The sequence below is a fragment of the Bombus bifarius genome, unplaced genomic scaffold (assembly GCF_011952205.1).
Source record: "Bombus bifarius isolate JDL3187 unplaced genomic scaffold, Bbif_JDL3187 scf7180000008169, whole genome shotgun sequence".
NCBI classification, from domain to species: domain Eukaryota; kingdom Metazoa; phylum Arthropoda; class Insecta; order Hymenoptera; family Apidae; genus Bombus; species Bombus bifarius.
The window spans coordinates 796,480-819,796 of record NW_022884490.1 but is presented as its reverse complement, the minus strand read 5'-3'; the positions used below and the strand labels follow the sequence as shown (position 1 = coordinate 819,796).

At 34.6% G+C, this 23,317-nt stretch overlaps 1 protein-coding gene across 1 annotated transcript; it reads left to right on the top strand.

Annotated features, from left to right (window-relative positions):
- Positions 1-78: 78 nt before the first annotated feature.
- LOC117209316 (meiosis-specific coiled-coil domain-containing protein MEIOC-like) lies at positions 79-23,040 on the top strand. Its single transcript, XM_033451193.1, has 5 exons — positions 79-415; positions 974-1,096; positions 1,726-3,663; positions 3,739-3,904; positions 4,081-23,040. Exons 1-5 carry the CDS (start codon positions 350-352, stop codon positions 4,290-4,292), a joined length of 2,505 nt encoding a protein of 834 aa, XP_033307084.1. The 5' UTR covers positions 79-349; the 3' UTR covers positions 4,293-23,040.
- Positions 23,041-23,317: the final 277 nt, after the last annotated feature.

Sequence of the window (23,317 nt, the reverse complement as noted above, 5' to 3'; positions counted from 1 at the left end):
GTATACATAATGTAAAAACTTAATAAACTTGAATTAAAAATATCGTACATTCGTGCGCGGTATTTAATGTTCTTATTTAACACACTTGACTATACTATCATATGTGGTTATATACGCATATGTAACGTATATATATAATAACTATATAACCATAGTTCCATCTATATTCTGTTCGTGTTCTGTTCTCTCATAGTACTGTCGTTAATGTGCATTGTGAGTTTGTGAGATGCTAGCCAGCTACGTTTAAAGAAAGCATAGGTTGGTGTGGGTGTGCAACTGCTGGAAGGCAGCCGCACAAGTGAAAGGGTGATGGCAAGGAGGAGTGGTGATTTTCAGTGATCTTTAACAAATGGCTCTGTCCGAAGTGCACAATTTGGCTGCAATTATCAGCAACAATGGTTTTACTGTTAGCAAGGTAAGCAACTGCGGCTCCGACTTCATTTCTGAAAAAGTGACGTTCATTTTCCTTTACTGCAAAGTATAAAGTAATAATTCCAACATAACGTCCAAAAAGGCGTAATTTTGTTGTTTAAAAAATCTCATTTAGATCAATGAGAGAAGAAAACGTTTAATATGCGATATGAAGACTATAATTTTGATTATAATCATTTAATAATTTAATTGTGATAAAAACGATTCGATTTTAGTTCGTTGTCGATGTATACGATACGTAATTATGCTTATAATAGATTTTAATTTAAAATTGTTGCTTCTGAGATGAAGTCGTAAATGAAGGAGTAAATTTATTCTGATGAATTTAAAGTTAGTGTTATAATAATGGTTTTCATGTATAGAATCATGTTAATGTATTTTAATAATTATCTTTTAACACACTAGTCTATATTATAATACTTAATAATTATGAGATTGTAGGAACAAAGATTCATGTAACTACTAATAGTCTCATATTATTAAAATATAATAAAGGGTTTAAACTGTCTTGAGTCAAATGCAACTACTTTTTTTTTTATAGAATAATGTGGTTGACCGCAATATCAACATGTTGGAACCACGAAACAGTTATCCAGCTGACAGATGTAATACAGAATATAATTATTGGAACTACGACTTAATGGAATGTAATACACAAAAAAATGTAAGGAACTTAAAAATAGTAACTGATTTTTATATGTAAAATTACTTTTTTATATTTGATAGAGTTATATAAAAAGGTCGTTTTAAATTAAAAGAAATAAACATGTAACTTACATCACATTTGAAATATTGTAAAATATTCTGTATATGTATATATTTTAGTGGGCTATATATTACTTCGTTTTAAATATTTCCATTACATTACTTTATAATGCATTATATGTCTTTTTCATAAAATGTTATATTTATATGTTTAAATACAAGTATTTGAAAATAATATATTGCTTTTGTATAATATTAAGAACTTGTTCAGTTTTAAAATTAAATATTTTTACTTATCACATATTTTACTTAGAATAACCTATATGTATACAGAAAGGAAATTTCATTTTATTCTATTTAAATTAAATATAATTGAACTTACATATTTATTCTTACCTATATATTTTATGTTTATGAAAATAAAAGATTTAAATTCAGTAACAAAATATTTTATATAATTTATATATTTTAGTATTATCTGTGATTAAATATAAATGTTAAATACATTACTTGAAGATTCTTTGAAAATAATGAAAAAGATTGTATTATAATACTAATTTAATCTTTTTTAATTATTTACTTATATAGATGAATGTAGAAGATGAAGATAGTCAGGATTTAAATAATCCTATGGTCAATGATTTAGTGTCAAAAATTCTTGATGATGATTCAATTGTTGGTGACAACGCTCACAATATTAGTTATAATGGCAATATTCAATATTATTCAGATACTCAATCCTGTATTATGGAAAATAGTACAGATCCTAATTTTACTATGGATCGTTTCAACATGCATTCAACATTTAATAAATTGCAGAATAATGTTTCTAATAATGTTAAACCTGAATGTAATTATAACAATCTCTGTGGAGAACTCAAAACATTGAGTCTCAATACATGTGTAGGACAAGTATCAGATCAAGGAAATTTATATAACAATGGGATTGGTGCATATCCTAATACGTATCCTTCTGATTCACAATCGTATGTATTACGTCCAAATAGTGAAAATTGCTGTGTTAGTGGAAATACTATGCCTTTATGCAATGATTTATTAACAACCACAAATGAGACAAACACAAGTAAACAGTCTAACTGGACAGAAAATTTATCAACACCAGGATGCACATCAGATCTATTTGGAAATTATCAGCGAATACAAAATTGCACAAACCCAGATCTTAATTTGAACATGGCTCTAACATTGGCACTAGATTCACCTGATCCAATTACTCTGAATGAATTGGAATATCATAATAATATTGGACAGAATGGAACTGCTAATACATATAATAATCCAACACCTTCTATGCATGAATTATACAGCATGACTGCCAATAATCAAAGTTATAGACCAAGTTCAGCAATGACTGATTTGAGTATTGATTCTGGCTTTCTTTCAAATTCTCCATTACAACATTTTTCTCCGGCTGATACAAATTTGCATAATTGTTTTGGGAATAATATACAACGGAGTAATGCTAATGATTATAAGGATTTACATGACTCAAGTAGATTAAGCATGGCAAATATCTCCATACCAAATGAGCAACTTCAATTTTTGCAACAACAAGCTCGTAGCTACAAGTTAAATCAAGCTGTGGACCAAGAATTTAAACAACTAATCGACTATTATCCAAGTGTAAGCGACTTTACCACATCATCGATTAATAATTTAGACACAAACGAAAATTGTCTTACTAATAATGATTATAGAATTGATAATAATTTACTGAAAATTATCAGTCCAAAATCAAAGACTATTGAATCTAAGACATATTCACCAATTGGATTTCCAAAAAATCTAAGTTCGCGTAACACCCACCAGTCAATTGCAAAATATGGATATCACAATTATCAACATTACACTGCCAATAACGGCGAGACTTTAAAAATGTTACCACAAAGTTCCACATCTTATCAGGACTTGAAGCAGCCTAATAGTACTAATACGTATAAGATGGAAGGATTTGATCTTACCAAAGATATAGCTTTTCCTTCAGTAAGTCATCTGACTAATCAAATCGCAGGGTCTTCAGTGAACAAAGATACTTTTAATTATCTCATGAAACAACGACATCACATGCCAAGAATACAAAATAGTCCTGGTATTCCATCTGCTGATGTCCTCTTTAATTCAGGAATAGTACCAAATCCTGGTACAGTAAGATCTGGAGTATTCCCACCAGTAATGCCAGTTCCTGTACCACTTCCAGTTCCACGTCTATTTTCTGTACTCTATGGTGGAGGTCTGAGCCTTAGAAATGGAAGTGGAGCAGCTAGACGTACAGCACCTTCAAGCATATTGCACTTCAGACTAGAGCAAACTTACGAACAATTTAAACAATTAGAGAAAGAACGAAAGAAATGTGAAGCTGGGTTAGCTGCTCATTTTCCTGGCAAGAGAGTGACAAGTGCAAATAATATACCTATTCCTCGCCTTCAAGGAAATCCATCACGTGTCGATCGTTTAATCATTGATTATTTGAGGGAGCATGCACGCGTCATAACTTTGATTGCAAAGGTAATTATAAACCTTTTTGCTTTCTTGGTAATAAAAATGTATTAAATAATATACAATAATATACTCCTTAAACAGATGGAACGTTTGCGTGGGACCACGATGAATCAACGCGTGCATAAAGCTATGGAGTATTGGTTAGAAGCAATAAAATTTGTCCAAGAATGTCGTAAACGAGAAATCGCAAATGCTACTAAACGCCAGAAAGAGAACCCACCGTGCATTCTTGTATACAACGATAATGGTATGTTCATAGCATATTCAATTGCATATTCAACTATAGATCTAGTTACAGTCCCATGGAATTGTAACCCATTACTTTTTAAATCTTTTTTAAAGCTTGTAAACATTGAATATCTTTGTTACTAAAGTAGCAATAGAGAAAACTTTTATATTTAAACTATTGATTTATGTTTACAGATATATTAACATTGGCAGCCAGTGTCTACGAATTGACGAAGGCATCTCGATATGCAAGAACTGGTATGTATAACGCATTACAAGCTACACTATTATATGATTTGGATATAGAAAAGAAAGTCGTGGAAACTTCTAAAGATCCAGTTCTTGTGATAAAACGTAATGAAAGTCAGATAGCAGGTGACGTTGGCGATTATTCAAACTGTACCTAGCAAGATTTTGAAAGCCGCTTTTCCATTTTGTGCGACAAAACATAGATCCAGTCCAGCAGCTTTTTACTTACGTATTCTGCGTTACGTTAATGAAAAGCTTTTGCTGGCGTTTATCATAATTTTATCGCTGAGACAAAAAAATGCCGCCCACTAATTGCGAAGTTTTCAAAGCATCATACGGAAAAGTACGCGTACTTGCGTCGAAATAGGAAAATCGTATGCGTGTCTACTTTTTACAAGTTAATATTATAGGAACTCCATAGTTTTCTACTGTACATATTTTTATCCTACAGTCTTGAGAGTGTCAGTTCTCGGTATACAATACTTGTGATCCAGTTATCTATCGTACATATGTCGCACTTTCAAGTGATTTTGCTTGTTCTTTGCTAATGTACTAATGAAAAGAAAACTTACGAACGTCGATATTTTTATCTTTGGGTATGTTGTCTTGCGTATTTCACATTGCCAAAGATAATCATTTCAAATTTATTGAGGATCCGATACTCGTAGAAAGGAAAAACGGAGAACAAGATTGCTCAGACGTACTAAAAGAAATATAAAAAAAGAAAAAAAGAAAAAGAGAAAAAAGGAACGTTCGCCAGAATCTCCGACTATTACTCGTTTGCGTATGTGTCATAGGCTAGATAATATAGGCTAAATTTTATCAATATATTTGTTCAGAGTGCTAGGCAGTAATTTCTTAGACTAGTTCAATGTGGCCTTCCTTAAATGTGTGACCCAAGATGTATATCAGGTAGTCAAAATACATCTCGAAAACTTCGAATATTTCGAAAAATTGAAGATGCGATGCGGCAATTTAAATTTCAGATCGGGTGAGCTTTTCTCAATCTGTGAAATATGTGTAGCCTTTGATCTGATTCGGTATATAGATATATATATATAATAGATATATATACAACGCAAATGATGTCCATTATACTACACATAAATCTTTGTTAAAAGAGAGGACTTTTCTAACGCATACTCGCTACACGCATACACAAAAGCGTGCTCTGGCGTAACATTTACGCACAGCACATAGTCACAGTTACGTGTAAAATAAAATACAAAATATTCGTGTATATAATTACACACATATACGTGGGATATTATATATGTACGTATACCTATACGTATACATGTCTATATGTGTGTACGTGCACATACCTATGTGCAAGTATACGTACAACTTGTATAAGGTATATAGAGAATTTTTAACGTGCATACGTGAGACACAAAACTATTCCTACATACTTACTACATGTACGTTCTAGGCAAGTTAATTAGCTCTATAACGGCCGACTTGCAAAGTTCAGCATTTCCTCTACTCAATATTGAGTAATCTCTTTCATACTGATGATTTGTTAAGCTCAGGATATTTTAACGTTCCAACGTGCGTATGTACAATTTCGTACGAATTCGTTTTATTATAATTTAAGCCGCGATATAATCGCGCAAGTTCGAGCTCCACGAAAGCATCGAACGTCGTTCCGTTCTACGTTCTTGAGATGCTTGAACGACGATTATTTCCGTATTCCTATGAAATTATAAAACAGGTATTCGCACAACGACGAGCAAGAGTACTCCGTATTAGAAAAAAAAGGGGGGGGGGGAAAAAGAAAATGTGAATCTATATAGTGTCCAACACGTAGAGATGACAGTATGATGAGATAACGAAACTTAGGTGCAACATTTTTGCTGTCTGAAGGTCTAACTTTCTTAATATCTAAGCTGTATCAATCGGCCTGTATTGTGATTAGAAATACTCATAAAATCAGTTGTTGGTTATCGAATATCGGTGAAGCTTTAATATAATCATCTCTGTACATATGTCCGTTAACTCCCATTTAAGCTGCATTGTGTACGTAGTGATTCCCAATGATAAAAGGGGGAGAAAAACGGTGTGTTGGATTAATTTCTCCGGTACTTCTATATCAATCTTAGGCAGGAGAGACATTAGTAGCGAAGTATTTAATTTAGTTTCTAGCGATAGTTGTTGTTACGAATACAATTTTCTGGCTGTCTTTGTTGCCGATCACATTAACGAAACAACGTTTCAGATTTTCGACTACATTGTTCCTCTATATTGGCGCGTTTCGCAAAATTCTTGAAGCTTTACAAAAAGATTTTATATCGGTATCGTATTTCTCCTTTGCTCGAGACCACTCGCGTATCGACTGATAATTTTATCAATTATATCCATTTATTTTTACAACTTGAAAGATACAAATTTGAATTTCACCGATGGAAACGTGATTTCTAAAGAATGACTATTATGTAACGTGAAACTGAGTTTCTTGATTGTTTTAGCCACTTGGACGAACGCGTTTTCATACGGGTCGGTATCGAGGAAGCAGAAATAAAGTTTATTGACTTTACACGTAGACACAAAGTTTCAAACGATATAATTACATGGTGAATTATTAAAAGGAAGATATAGGAGGCGTCGCGTCTTCGAACTTACTGTACTGAAATGAAAGCAATCGCTCGGCTGCAAAGACAAGCTTTTAACGGAGAAGGGCCCGGTACTATCCAGTCTTGCGAAAGGTGCAAGATATACATACAGACTGTTAACTCGCTTTTACATAGCGCTTACACATAATCATTGGGGACCATGTCGAGCATCGTCTCCACGTATATCAGCATATCTGTGAACCTCATTTTTCATTAACACGAAGGGACATTTGCATTTCTTCGCAACTTCGTTGTTTGTCTTTCCTTCTTCTTTGTTTCTTTCCTTCTTTCTCTTTTCCTCTTTTCTTCCTCACTTATTCGTTTCATCTAATTTCAGGAGTGGGCAGTACGTGAACTTAAAACCCATTACCTTTACGTTGATGCTCTTTCGTTTACGTTTCACTTTGTCCCCTGCCTTTTCTTCCCTTCTCTGAAAACGATGAAGGCAACGAAGGAGAGACGCGTGTGGTCTGGAAGAGAGTCACACGGCGACGTTCGCTCTCTTCTTTTTTCTTTTCCATTTCAAGAATCAAACGGGACAAACGATGAAACACGTGTCCGGGGACGTGTCGAAAGTATAGTCTTAGCGAAAATTTAATGGGAACGTAAGAAAGAAAAAAGAAAAAAATACGAAAAATATATGTCTTTGTTAGGGTAAGGTAGATTGCCGAATGGCTCATTAAAAAAAGGAGTTGGTACAATGAAAAAGGAAAAAGATTACTTTTGCTTGCGTTATGTACATCCAAGAACGTGATAAAGGGAAACGAGTTTTTATAGCTCTGTTTAGGCTGAAGAAGAAAGCAAGCAGTGCTTTACAGAATTTCCTTCCGCATTTGTCAACGTGTTTATATTGTAACTGTGATATATATAATGCCAATTTGTACATAACTTAACGCCGAGGAACTTACTCTCGCGGTAAGAACACGATGAACGCAGTCAAATCTTGTTACTTTCTTCTTCTTTAACGTCGACGTTTCTTTCCTGTTCTCGACATTTTCGCTTCAGCCAGTTGCTTTTACCGCTGTTCTACGCTATAACTTGGAATGTGATATCGATAGATAAATATACACGTCCAATTATAACTGTGAGGTATCGGCTAGAAACATTCTCTTCGAAAAATTTTGAAACCATCGAGATATACGTTGGCGATATTCGCGCTCATATCGCGAATCGTTTTTTAATAAGTGTTTCATTTAACATTTAACCCATGGTACTTAGCCAGAACAATTGCCAATATCGTGCAATCATCCGAATTATCTATGCTAGTACACTCGATCTCTTCAAAGGCTTCTTGTAGCTTTCGTGAATAAAGTGTCGCGATATAATTTTTCTCGCTATTTCTTCTAGTCTAAAAAACGTTATGTGATAACCCATTTTCTTTTTTTTTTTTTTAAATATTCATGTTCGACTTCGGTTTGCATTTTATCAACGTTTCAATTTATCAATAAGTAAGACAGTAAAATGTCCATTATCTGAACTAAGTGCAGGAGACAAAAGCGTTTGGAAAAATAAATATTCACATAATAATCAGTATTTAGCATATCGTACTATCGTTAAGACGAGGTTGTAATTTATATATTCGGTATAATATGAAAATTTATCGCTATTATTCAATTCTAAATGTTTCAGACAAAATGAAAAAATATGAAACTTATGAATCTTAAACGTCTATTTGGTTCAACGTACATAAATTTTCTATCGAAAATATGAATACCGTGGCACGTAATTGATTTAAAATATTTTGAACGATAACTTCGAATATTCGTAAGAGAATGTTTAGACAAAGGAAATTCTACTGTGCACGGTCCATTATCTTTTGCCATTTCTATTGCGATCTCTATCCTAATTTCCAATACGCATACGTAATTCATAGGAAGCTGTTAACGTAAAAGGATAATAATACGATATGAATAATGATTATGTTATTTTTCACGTTGATCAGCATACTGCATTGTTCGTCGCGGAAACATTGGAATCTCGTTAATCGTAACACAGAGAAGCGGATGCTTTTTATCAAAATTCTGTAAAATTATAGGAAATATCTTGCCAGCTGCAACTTCTTCAAACGTTGCGGATGAATTTCACTTGCATAGAAAAAGGAGAATAGAAGAGATCACTTAAGAAAGAGTAGCGCCATTTGCATTCGTCCAGCTTCTTCTATGCGTGTACAACTTCTGTTTTCTTCTTCCTGTTGGAAAAGAACACGAATGAAGCTTTCTCTCGCGTGAAGTTACATATTATATATATATACATATTATATGTGCATGCGCACGTATTCAGTGATTACCTCGTATCGTATTTACCTTACGCAGCATCATTAAGAATAGGAACACTATCTGTACAGATACGTGTTTGACAATCCTATTTAAATTTGCATGTGATATTATAAACTACCTATAATAGCTAAATATATATGTATCCAGCGCGTGTACATGTACTGGTACAGGTTGTTTCACTGATATCGCTAATGATACTTTTCTTTCAAATGAACCTTTTTGTTCCATTGAACTTCCAACCGTAAACGTCCGAGTTGCTTCTAATTGAAATAGTCGGTGAAATTTCGGTTTCGGAGAAAATGATTGAATTTTTATAAATCGAGATTATTTCCGATTCGGACAATCAGTTTGTGTGTTGAAATTAACACGCGTTATAATTAATAAATAAAAAGAAATCGCATGAAAAAGCAGGTTTTATCGGATTAGCTGCATACTGGTACAAGTATGTCTGATAATATACTGTCTGTTTCTCCTTGCTACCTGATCTCTTGCCAGTCTTCTCTTACATTAGGTCTTCTCGCGCTGCTATATTTTGCAGTTTTGTACATACTTGTACTTTACCTAACGTTGATATTATTTACCGAATAATTCGATGTGTCGTAAAAGCTAAAATTACGTTCTAAGTAATAAAAGGTATGCGTGTGTATGCGTGTATGTGCGTGCGTGTAAAATTAGCGAAACATCCTGTACATTCCGTATATGTACGTTCACATGCTCGTGTATGTGAGTATACAACTAATTTTGCGAACGCTCACGAGGCAACAAGGAGTTACATAGGAAAAGTCTTAATCGTCCATACAGAGATGTATATAAAGCAGACAAAGTAATAACGAAGAGAAGTAGACAAGAAACCGACCAATGTTTAACTCACGAGACTCTCAAGACGTTAAGTGGGTATTCATAAGACTCAACTATTTCTTTGCCGATAGATACATAGGATGTTAATCGCGAAATCGTTCCGCTTATATTGCGATAATATTCGCCCAAAATTCCGAATGATAATTAGGATCAGTACAGGGTCCGGATAATTCATTTTCAATCGTATAAGTAATCGCTATACGAATTAACTTAGCGCGCAACACTAGACAGTGTTTAATTTCGTTTATTACGTATTTTGTACGACTGATATCGAGGTCAGTATCGATTTTTGTGTTCAATTTTTTTCTTTTTTCTTTCTTTCAAACGTACAATTCAATTTTATAAATCGTTAGTGTTTTATAATTTGACGTGATTCGTCTTCGATCGTCTAATTTCGAGATACACTCCGAAAACGCGTGTTCTACGATCCTTCTTATCTTAGTATTCCTCGTTTGATTAGAATTTCGAAATAGAACCGGCAATATTAAATATCGTTGTCACCTTGGATTTTCAATTTTTTAATGTACAATTTTCACTTATCGAATTTACGGTTGCATTTCCCTTTTCCTTCAGGCTTATTCCATACGCTTACGTTAATCTCGAATAGTATTCATTTCATTCATTGCTGACGTTTAAACAAAAAGCTGTCGAACAACTAGCCATTTTTCCTTTGAAATTGTTTTCACTGCCAAAATTGCTTTGATTTCTTTGTGATTATTTTTCTATTGTAAGAAAGATACTCGTACAGTCATGTTCACGCATTTTTGCATCTAGAATTCTTTGACATATTTTTGGCTACAATAACTTATTTGTAAAAATCTAAAACGCTGGAAAAAAATTGCGAATTCATGCCTTTCTGTCAGTTTGCAATTATTCTTTCGCAATTGCTCTGATTTTAGTTTGTTGCAAATCTATCTTCGGGAATAGATTTCTATTCCTGAGATCTCGAATAACGTAACTCTCGTAAACCGGAATTATTTCACCTCGGATTGCCTATCGTTTTCTTAAATCTGACACGTGCTACACTGTGACCATGGCACAAAACGTATACCGACGAGATCAATAAGCAGCACACGCCAAAATTGGTGTGTCGCTGTTTTCATATATTTCCCGAGGCAAATAGCAAACTTGTTAATCTGATATTTATGTATTTTACAACACTCGTTTCCTTCCTATTCTTTACTTATACCTTACTGTACATATACTTCTACTCTTTATCCTAATACTGTAAAGTAACTTTCAAGTGTTCAAGCATCTCGTTAATTTGCGTACTTCGTTAGACACGGAACATTATTGGGTAATTTTATAAGAATTTCTAGCTACGTTTTTTAATAGGATAAATATATTAAGTTTAATAGATATTATAAACGATATTAAATACTGTCTCGAGCTGATATTTTTATTTTCAAGCGTGTAGATTTTTATTTCAGAGTAGCCAGAGTCAGTTGGTCCAGATCATTCCAATTGGCGAGTGTCAATTACTTTGCACTTGTTAGTCTTCGTTTCGTTCTCGATTCGTTGTAGCATTCGTCAGTGCACGAATTGCCTGAACGTTAACTCTTATCCACGTTTATTCTATGAATATCACGGTGTTTAGTTCCACGTGAAATTGAATTAAGTTCCCATATAATTCGATTAAAATAGTTCGATATATAGTCAATAAAGGTGTCGCGGTTATCGATCGCTGAGCAATTTACACCATTGATTAATAATACGATAGTAATCGACCAATAGAACAATTTCGCCATGGAAAACATTTAACTGTTTGGCACTAATGGAAACGCGATGCGTTCAAAACTACCCATTCCTACAAAGTGAACATGTATGCCTAAGATATACACACACCTACGTAACGTGGATGAATTATGGGTGTTTGCCCATTTAAAAGGCAATATTTTTCTTGGAACGATCCTCGATCGTATATAGACGGAATGCTATTGATAGTATTTGTACGATAGTTAACGATTTTTATCGCGTACCTTCGAACGCCAGTACAGCTTCAGAGGAACTTTAAAGATGGTGCAAAGAATCGTATTTACGTAATATAATTACCGTGACAACAGTTTCGTTTTTCCATGTAATCTTCGACAATGTATACGCTTTAACGATCGTGTAAAATTTAGCTTGATCGTAATCTGTAATTTTCTGTCTCTATGACGAGTGTGCGTTACATAGCAGATTCGATTTTCTTTTACTACGATTTTTCCAATTAAATTATTTCCACACGATTGATAAAGTATTAAAATGTACGAGGAAAACTATCGAGCTTTTGAAAACGTATTAAAAGCTATCTAAAATCTCCAAATTTTATCATCAGCACGTCGAATAGATAATTATTCTTCGTAACCGGGATCGTTGTTAATGATACATTAACGACTCATTGGTACTTCTAGTACTCATGACTCATTAGTATTAGCTTCTGTAATAAAGTCAACATCCTCAAGAATGTCTGCAATATCTTGCATACTTGTATTTTCTGTTTTATCCCGTTACTCGTTAGAGCGATCGGTATGATCTTTCGGTTTTCTGGTTCTACTGGCGCTCATGATTTTCATGTAGAAACTGTATTACGAAACACAAATATCTAAAGTAAGAATGATCGTATTAAATTAAGAAAGAGATTTCTAAATCGTATTATACACACTACCGTCACGTCAGCGGAGAGGGGATGGCGATTTCGCAAGTTGAAGATTGTCGTTATAGGTAACGAAGCTTCAGTTAGATCCGAGTTACTTAATTTCGGAATATTTCGTTTTAATTTGCATTCTATGTCTCGCGCGATAAATACGATCGTCGGTCGTGTTCGTCGTCTTTCTATCTCGTAAATTAAAATAATACCTTGAAAATTAAGTAAAGTAAATCGATGGAAACTCTTGTGGACCTCACAAATCCCAATGATTCCAATCAAGAGTTAAATTAAAAATCTGTAAAATATAGAAACAAGGGAAGGGATAACGACAAGTATATAATAACAAGTTCAATATGCAATAAGTGTACGTTCAAAGGAAAAGATACTAATATAGAGAAAAAAAAAAAAGAAATTGTACGTAGGTAACATAGTATTGGAGGATGTATTGTTCGTGTTAGAATGACTAGCTCTGTCGAAGCCTCTGTATTTAATATCGGTGTGACTTTACCTTTCTTTGGCACCCGATAAAGAAAGAGGCGGTTCTGCTACAGCTTAGAAAGTTTCTAATATTAGGTGTGACAAACTAGCGATAGGTATTTTATTTGTTTCCGCCTAGAAGCTTCCTAAGAGCTTGACTCGACAAGTTCGAGGTGCTGGAACTTTCAAATATTCTTGAAAGCCGCGAATTTAGTGGATTCGAAAATTAACTTCGCTCTCGACGACATCGTTTGAGAGACTTTGAGAGGACGACGCGTCCCTTTCCTTGCAACTTTTTTTGTAGTTTTTATTATTACACGTAGATAAACATAGAGGCCTATCGCGTGTGCAACTTGTTTCGAAATTATTGGTATAGATTGCCAATATAAGGCAATATACCTTTCGAGAAAGGTTGCTATGAAGAGCGAGTAAAAAGTATTTATTTCTTATTTATAGGTATGTCGTTAACGCGTATCTATTTCTCTCTCTACCTTCCTTTACCATCTTTCGTCATTTATAAAAACGTGGTCGAAATTGAATACTTAATATACTGTTTTTTAAATTATATAATCGAACAAATATTTTATTGAGATAAATAAATCTTTGGAAATAATGACGATTGTATTGTGCATTATATAACAATACATCGATAATTACATTATGCGATAATGTAATTCAAGGTAAATAAACCGGTGGGAAGATTAAGTTGATCTATGAACCTATTGACGTTGAAAAATCTTTTTACGTAAACCTTTTTACACAGTCGGTCAATCTGTACTTATAATTCGAAGCCTCGGTGCAAACTTCTAGTGTATTTGTGCTTTTGCTACTATCTTCCTATCCGTCAGTCGGTAACTTAGTAATAATTTAGTAATAATAACGTTAAGTCATTGTTTGGCGGCTAGCGACTCAGAAACGTTTTTATCGAATGTTTGTACGATTTGTACGATTGATTCCATTCGAAACTTACACTCGATCGTATCGAACTCTCGAGATCTGAAACTACATGTCTCACGCGTTCATCCACTCGAATAAACAACTTCTCTAGTGCAGTAATTGAAGCACACGTATATGTATAAAAAAAACATTATCTTATCTCGGAGATCGATAAAATATTCAGTTGGAAAATCGACTAATCCACGGTGTTAGCAATTTCGTACTTTTCGAATCAACGATTGTAAATCGTTCTATCAGAAGATATCGATGAGCTCTCATAACCTCGTGTACAACAATCGAATAGAATTACTCGATCGATGAAATATCAATATCGAACGTCGTGTTATCGACGTGAAAAATAGATAGACTCGAGAAGCAAACGCCGAGAACTTACGTATGAGTATTTCTGATACTATGAGAAGTCAAGGACCGTAGGGAACACATATAATCACAAAGATACAGAGAGAATCTGTAATTCCTGATTAGGAAAGAAGGTAGTAAAGTTTAGTTACTTCGATGTTAGCGATAGTTCGCAAAGATTCGAAAGAGATAATAGTCGAGTAGAGTTGTGAACGAGAAGACGAAGTCGATAATTAGTAACGATTAGTAAACGATTAATAGATAAATAACATATTACACGTACATATGCATATACATATATGTGGACATTTACGTGAGTAATTCGTAGTAAAACGTCGGAAACGGACGATTAGATAAATTAGATGATATTTGTACGCGTGTACAAGGAAAGGAAAATTTGTGAAATTCGAAATAGCCGGTGAACACGGCGTTTAGGGAAATTTCGCTGTTAGGAGACGGACAAATCTTAGATATCGTTTAATATTCGATGTCAAACCTCTGGCGAGATTCGCTACTTTGCCGCTGATACTCGAGTCACTGTTTGCTCGTTGATGCATCTATTATCGAGAACTCTTTGGAGATTATCGACGCTGACGAGCAACGATGAGTTAGTTCAAATTCTTAGTATAATTCTCCGCTAATCCTAGACGCGTATACTATAATTTTTTATTCGTGCAATACGCGTCGATGGGAGTGGTGCGTTTAATTGTAAATAATCGGAGCGATCTTTTTTCGACGTTTCTCTCGTTCGAGAGAACGTTAAAAAAATGAAATTACGCGACAATTATACGCGTATCGTCAACGATCCTTCCTCGTTTCTTTTTCGTTTGTCTCTTTGATTTTATCGCCTGTGGTATTCTTTTTTTTTTTTGTTTTGTTTTCTCTTTTACTTTTTATTTTTTTTTTTATATATATATATATATCGACTTAGCTTAAGGATTTCATATTTACGATAATTCATAGAATAATTCCTTGATAGGATATCGTGTTATTATCGATCAAAGAAACACGTTAAAACTGAAATATTTTCCTTCGTTTTCATTGCTTAACAACAATGAACAAAACGGAAATGTACGTTTCGCATCTTACCGATGTTTCAAACGCATTTTGCCAAAGTTTTATTCCTGCTTTCCTTCGTTAATCGATTTAGCTAATTTACTGTATTTAATCGGTATAGGTAATTATATTAGAAAAGTTATATTTATTTTCCTTTCGATTATACCAGTGATGATTGTTTGAACGTTGTTTGCGCACCGTAACACGTCACATATCGATGATTGATGACGAGTGTCAGCGTTGTCTTGCCAGTAGGTTGATGATTAACGTAATTCTACTTGTTTCGCGTTGAACGAAAAAAAAAAAAGAAAAAGAAAAAAGAAAAACAGAAGAAAAAGGAAGGAAACAAGTAAAACGCAATCGTTGAGAATCATTCGTGTCGTTAAAAGGAGATATCACAACTATTGATAGATTTAATGCAAATGGATAATTATATATCTTCTTGTCTATGGGGTCGGGGCTAAACGATAAATGGAAGACGATTCAGAAAATTCGTTTCTTTCTTCCGTTGAACGTATTGCAAAGGAACATTGTCCGCGTAGTAACTCTAGAAAGTTTTCTAGCTTAATAATGCTTTCGCGTAAGCGACGATAATATTCTATTCCAACGCGTTCGACGTTATTAGCCGAAGAAACGAATTTTTCAATTTCACGTTTTCTCTTCGCTTTCGAGCTACTATCGCGAGATACTAGCTTTATATGATGTATATGTATATATGATGGACAAACAGAGAAAAAGAAAAAAAATGGACACAATCGTATGCAAAATTGCATAAGTGGTAAGAGCAGTGAAGGATTGTCGCTTTCGCCGCTAATATCTAAACTATGGATCGCTGCTACGGATCCTCAATCAAATTCAGCGATCGAATGTCGCAATCATCGGTACGCTTCAGTGTCCAGGAAAATGAAAAAACGAGGGGGAGTGGGAGGGATGAAAAAAAACGAAAAAAAAAGAGAAGACAGAGGAGGAGACGTATAAAATAAAAGCAGCGTTGTATCGCCGATGTTTAGAATGTTCAGCGAGTAATTTAGATCGCAGGTTGAAAGTTCTCAGGGAAATGCAACCAGAAGAGAGGCACGTAAGCATAAGAAATGCTCGGCCTGATCGATATTCTTTCCTGGTGCTGACGAAGGATCTCGATAATTAGAGAAAATCTCAATGAAAATGTGACGAGGCGGCTGTTACTGAAATTTCAATGGAAACGAAAACAATTCCACGTAACTGAGTCATCGATATAAAAATCAATTCTCGGAACGTTCTTCGTATCCTGAGTTTTTCCACCTTGGTCATTTTTGGTGACGCCAGAATGAGACGTTCCACGAGGAACGAACGTTGATACCAACAGGAGAACCGATATTCTTGGTCCTAACGCTCTCTACTATATCATTGCCTCGTTATTTCTCACTGCTACTCTTTTCTACTTTTTTATATTTTACATGGTTTACACGATAGAACAGATTTTGTACGTTGTAATATTTCTTAACGGTTACACAAGAGCGATCGAGACTACGTAAACCGAAGATAGTTACGAGAGACATGGAACATTCTGTTTCGACGACACGATTTCTCATAACGAATTGTCGAGATCCTTCGGGATCCAGCTTTTCGCCGCCTCATCGAACGAGAAAAGGAAGTGCGATCTCCTGGCCATCATATTATACGCGTAGGTTCGTTCGTTCGTACGAAGACAATCGTTTTACTTCGAAAAGTAAAAAGAAAAAAAGAAAAAAAGACAAAAAAGAAAACAAAAAAAAAAAGGTATTCCAAACTTCAGGGTAACGGGTCAACGATGGTCGAGTATTATCGAGAAATTAAACAAATAATGAAAGAGAGATAATAATTAAACAAATAATAAAGATGAAGTCTAAATAAACATCGACATCGCGAAGAGAATACTGCTTGGTTTGCGGACCATTAAATACCAAATACTATACAACGATCGCGTTACAATAGTTATTTAACATAGATTTGCAACGCTAGGGAGGATAGCGACGGTTGAAGACGATTTCTCCTTCATCGGAATAAAGTCTACTTCGACGAGGAAGCGTGATCGAAATCCAAACGCCGGATTTCTTTACCGTTTTTGCGGTTGTCGGTTAGTAAATTTGATTGAGGACGTCATTTGTAAGGAATCACCTATAGATTCGTGTGCGTTTCTCTAGTGGTAACTCGAAGATCGATTAGCTTTTTCTTACTAGCACATTTTTTCCTAATAACGATCAAGGTAGAAACGAGAGAGAAAGAGAGAAACAGAGAGAGAGAGAGAGAATGCGAGTTCGGTCTTAGAAAACTCGTCGCGCAAATCGATCCTGGATACTGTTACAGACGTACGGTCTGGAGGGGGGTTTTTTTTTTTTTTCTTTTTAAGAAAAAGAACTTGACCTTTTACACGGCTGCAAAAGTTCCTCGATCGCGAAAGAAGACCTCAATTCGGTTTTTCGTTTCTTCTATTTTCCTCCGTTCGAACCTAAGCGAAAGAAAGAATTTCACTTTTCATCGCCGCTTATAAGATTCTTGTACTTCTGACTGTTTCTAAAGGATCGCAAATCCGCTATCGACGCTCTTGAAGAAGAATTTTGAGTGTCTTATTTTTAGACGTACATCTCAGAAAGGTTGGGCAAAAATTTCGGCGTAAATGCGTAAGTCAGAGCGCGAAAGGAAGTATTTATGTAAATATATGTGCATGAAGGAATTCCAAAGTACTTTGGAGGTGTTCCGCGTAAGTTCCGATACACGCGTACACTCTATTTTACTATCAGTTACCATAAGATTTTCAGAGTCGCTTAAAGATGTTTAAAGGACGGAAATTAGCACAAATATTTTTACTAATCTCTTATCTTCGTTGTATTTTATTATTTTGTTATTACTATTTTATTTATTTTTCGCTACAGTCTCGCTATTTCGATGTTTGCGATATTTGATCTTAATGCTACGTTAAATTATATTTATAAAGATACGTATTTCTATGAACGTATTTTCTTATTTTAACATGTACAACATGTAAAAGTGGTTTACAATTTTTGTCCAACTTTTTTGAAACGCCTCGCAGAGAGGAATAATTATTTTTCGCGTAACGATCTCAGTGATTTTTATTAGCTACGAAAAATTTCACTCGATCACTACACTAGTCTATCATCGCTTACGTAGCTTCCATAGGCCGAAATACAGAGCTCGATTTTATCGTATTTCGAACATATCGGAAAATCCTCGGAATTCGCGTGCTATCAAGGTTGCACTTTGCTCGTGAAGCATCGCATAATCTCGTGTCACTTGCCATGAAGAAAAGAAATACGCAGCAGGTGCAGAACGTTTCGGGTCTAATTATTTGCTCACGCGCGTACGTACACGCGGCAGACGTTTACTATTCGCCTGCGATTCCATTACGAAGGATGCTCGTCGAATTTTGAACGTCTCGCGTGGTACACGTGGATACGTATCACAGACAAAAACAAAGTGCAGATTTTGTCATGACGTTCGATCATAGAACGCGAATCTGTGCTTCGATGTACGAGCCCCGAGCGATTAGGATTATGTCGAGCCGTTTACACTTAAATAGCGAATTCTGCTATCTCGCGCGGTGCTTAAAATTTGACTGAACATTAACATTGCGTCCATGTGTATCAAATTTTAAGCAAACAAAGTATCACAACGTATGTAGATAATATCGCGGAAGAAATTAAACGAAAAAAAAAAAAAAAGTAAGAGAGAGAAAGATATGTAATGGAAAAATATATAAGCGTGGTCGAACGAGGAGATGAAAAATAAAAAAAAGAAAGAACAGTGCTCAAATCTTAAATGGCTATGCGTCTCGGCGTGCATCAATTTTTAACAAGTCATGCGTGCAGAACATTATACATTCACACATATACACACACACACGTACATATATACACTAAAGACTGTAGAGATTCTTGAAAAAAAACGACGGTAACTCCCACCTTCTGTAAACTGCACAAAATAATTTTTTTACGGATGCATTAATATTCGTGTAAATGTGTTGTTATTTACGACAGTGCCAGCGAATCGCAAAACACGAGAAAGAGGAGGAAAAAGAAAAGATACGTTCATTCACTCTCGTCGTCGTTTTTTCGCAAGCGATCGTGTACGTTTGCCTATACCCGATGAATCTTTATATTCGTTACGCTTAACTCGTATCAACGTTGTGTTACTCTACGACTGTTTTTTAAAAGAGAAAAGGTTCGTGTCAGGAGACTAATTGCGATAAAGTACACTATATACTGCCGGAAAAAAAAAAGAGAGAGAATCATTAACCGAGGTATATCATCAATAATTTTAGCCCAAGCGATGACGCTCGATTCGCAGATGTTGTATGGGACGAATTAGAACAATGGTACAATAAAGGTGGTTTTTACTAGAATTCCATTACAAATTTCTTATTTGTGTTCCCGAAATCTCTCGGATAATCGATTAAATCTCAACTGAAGCGTTTTTGATTGATATTATTTACCGATATTGCTTGCAGATTCGGATATTTTCATATTACTCGAGAAAGCATTTTTTAACGACTTTTTCAAATGTCATTTACTAGCATACGGTTCTTCTTCTTTCTTTTTTTTATTGCGTACATATAAACAATTTAAGACCTTTAAAGCGACAAACAGAAAAAGAAACTTATAAATATTAGAAAGAGAAGAAAAAGAAGAAACAATTTGACCAATTTTTAATATCAACGCGTACGCTTTTGCTTCAGCATCGATTAGTTTCGTAATTTTCCGTTTGCGTTTGAGCTTATTTCTCTCGTATTATTTGTTTACGTGTGACAAAACGAAAACAAAAGGTTTGCTCGAATCGAAGACGAGGCAACGGCAATAATAATGATTGGCGCACGTGTCGTGTCTGATCGACTCTCTAGCTTGTTCGTTTGTTCAACTTCTTCGATGCTTTTGGGCTGTGATTTTACAACGCTAATAACCCAAAAAGGTCGCATTATTTATTCTCAAGTGAAACTGAATCGACAATCCAACTAAACCAGAGAGAACTCTTAAGGACTTTAAAACGACGTTTTCTTATTAGCCCTTTCTTCGACGTTTAGACAAGAGAATTCTTCGGCATCCTTTAACATAAGCGCCAGTGAATAGATGTTTACCGCGATAACGTGGATCGTACAGTGTTCCGGGTAAACGTAATAGTATATGGATGGTCGTGAAAAAATTTCTCGGAATGTGAGAAAAAAGGGACGTTGGAAAATATAAAGGAAAAGAACGAGGGTCAGAGCAGAGAAGCAAATAGCGTAACAGATGCGCGAGCTTGGATATGAGAGAGAAGGAAAGAAAATTAAATCTGTCGTTCTTAGTGTTTTTTATATATATATTATATATGTTTACGTTTCAATGTACACTACGAATCGTATTAATGATACGTATATGATAATATAACAATAATATATATTATATACATATATATATTATATATATATATATGAATGATATATCGTTAAATGGGCTGTGGTAGAAACCTTTATATACTTTATACACCAGACGAGTCGGATCCTCTTGTTTCGTTTGTCTTTCGAGAGAAATGAACAATTACTGGCTATAACGGAAGGAAATACAAAGGAAAAAAACAAGAACGAAACGAACAAAATGATCGAAAAGTATAGATAGAGGCAAGACGTATATGTGCACACGAGAAAGAGAAAGAAAAAGAGAGATACGGCATCATTTTACAAAGACGCTTCAGTCGTTTGAGTGCGTAGCCACTTGTCCTATATTCTGTCACACAACGATTACCTTGCACAAAATGTACCTAATTATACTTAAATAGTAGGATCCGTCTTAATGATTGTCAATAATATTGTACCTACCGTACCCGTGGACACGGGCAAATTATGATATTAGACTTTAAGGCTGTAAGGCGTAACTACGATTAGATAGAAAACCCAGTCGCTAAACAAACTGTATAACTGTGATGCACCTGCTTCGAAGGAAACTCCTCGAATTCTGTAACGAGTATAAATGCAGAATGCTAGTTTTCGTACTTAGTAAAAAATATTGTTGCGATGCCCATTGTTTTAGGTCTTTCCTTTCCCCTCTCCTTCGAAACTGTATTTCTTTTCTTTCGTACTAGTTTAATTTCAAGAGACAGACGTTGTTTCTAATGGAAACTGTTTGACCAGTGACTACTTATAGCATTGCAAATATGTAACACATAACCTCTTTGTGTAATATTGACATTTAGAAGCTTTTTTTGCGATGTTGTTACCTGAAAGAATACTTAGATAATAATATACATTAATTCTAGAGAATATTAGCGTTAATTGTACGCACGATGTTTTCCATGACGTTGAGAAGAAAACTTCCGACGAGTTTTCGTATAATATCGTTTTAAGGAATCGGGCATTAATCGTTTTGTTGTATCGATAGATTCGTTGTTCTTCTGTTTTGATTAGTCTAAAAAAACATACTTGTTCTTTTCTTTTTAATCGTTTTGCTGTTTTCGATTCTTAAAAAAGAAAAAAAAAACACGAAAGTAAGCATGCACAATCGCAAATCCCTTCTAAATTACTTCTCGTCGTAAAGTAAACGTATATATCATCTTCGAAGCAGCGTGCACGAATAATCGTTCATATGAATGTCATAGCCTTAGTTTCGCTAGTTGAGAAGAAGAAAGAATGTTTTAGATCCTTGCTCAATAAATAAAATATTAATTTCGATGTCACAAATTATATACCGATATTAATTTTAAGTTAGATTCCCAAAGCAAAACAACGTCGACCATTTTTGCGAAACGAATCGAATTGAATATACGTACAGTTTAACATGTAAGTACACGTGCATAGTAATATGCCTAATATGAGCAACGGATTTTCGTATTCTCGTTATCGATAATTAGATGAATGAAGTAGTTGTCCGGTCGACATCTATCAACGAATCGTTTCTTTCCGATTTTTAATTTGCGTAATTCATTCGCGTCAGCATTTTCGAGTAAACGTCGCGAAGTTTGTCTTGCGTGCGTGTCTAAAATTGCATTCTTAAACTCGCGCCGATTTCCGTCGATTTCCGCTCACTCTTTCAAGAAATGACAAAAAGGATTCGCCGGAGGGTTCCAAACGAAACATTTGTCTCGCAAAGTTGGACACACACAGGACCATGTTTTCGTAAAAGTAGAGATAAGACCTGAGCTTAATGTATTCTCTCGTGAAACCATGTATAAAACTCCTGTTTGTACCTTACTAGTTTACTATGACGCTATTATAGATTACGTATAGAGGAATTGAAAGTGAAAGAAAAAAACGGTCGAATAAATAAGATGAAAACAAGAGAGCGCGCGAGAGAGAAAGAGCGAACGAGCGAGCGAAAGAACGAGAGACAAAACAGATAAAGAGATAGGAATGTTTAGTGTCCATTTGAAGATCACGTTAAGTCCTTTATTTTTCGCTACGAAGCGACGAAAAATTAGTGTTAGTATAATTAGTAACAAAAAATGCATATAATTATCGTGCTTTCGCTTCGAGAATATTTCATAATTCTGATTAGATTGTTTTGTGGCGCATCAAATATAACGCCGTTTGGTGAAAGACTATATCAGCAAGGCTGGTGATTAGACTCCGATTAGTTTCCTTCTTTATGTTAAACATGTTAACGGTTTAGCAAATGTGTTTTACTGAAAGTGTCCTTCCTATGTAAATTTACTTGTTTGTCCTCATAAATTATAAATAAATAATATCTTTCGTGTTCACGTATCTGCAGTCCTTTAAATTTAATTCTTCTCCGAAATAAGTGATGCTGATGGAAAGGTACGTAATAAATACTACTAATAAATACTACTTCTTCGAAATATGCATATAAATTTAATTAATCTGCATAAAAATAATTATAACATAATTACATTTTCTTGATTGAATTATTTTTCTCTTATCTAAAAAGTGATACAATGAAAAGAAACTCGATTCATTTAAGAATTAAAACAAATAATCTTTTATATCAATGGTAATTGAATCAAATAAATTAACGATATAA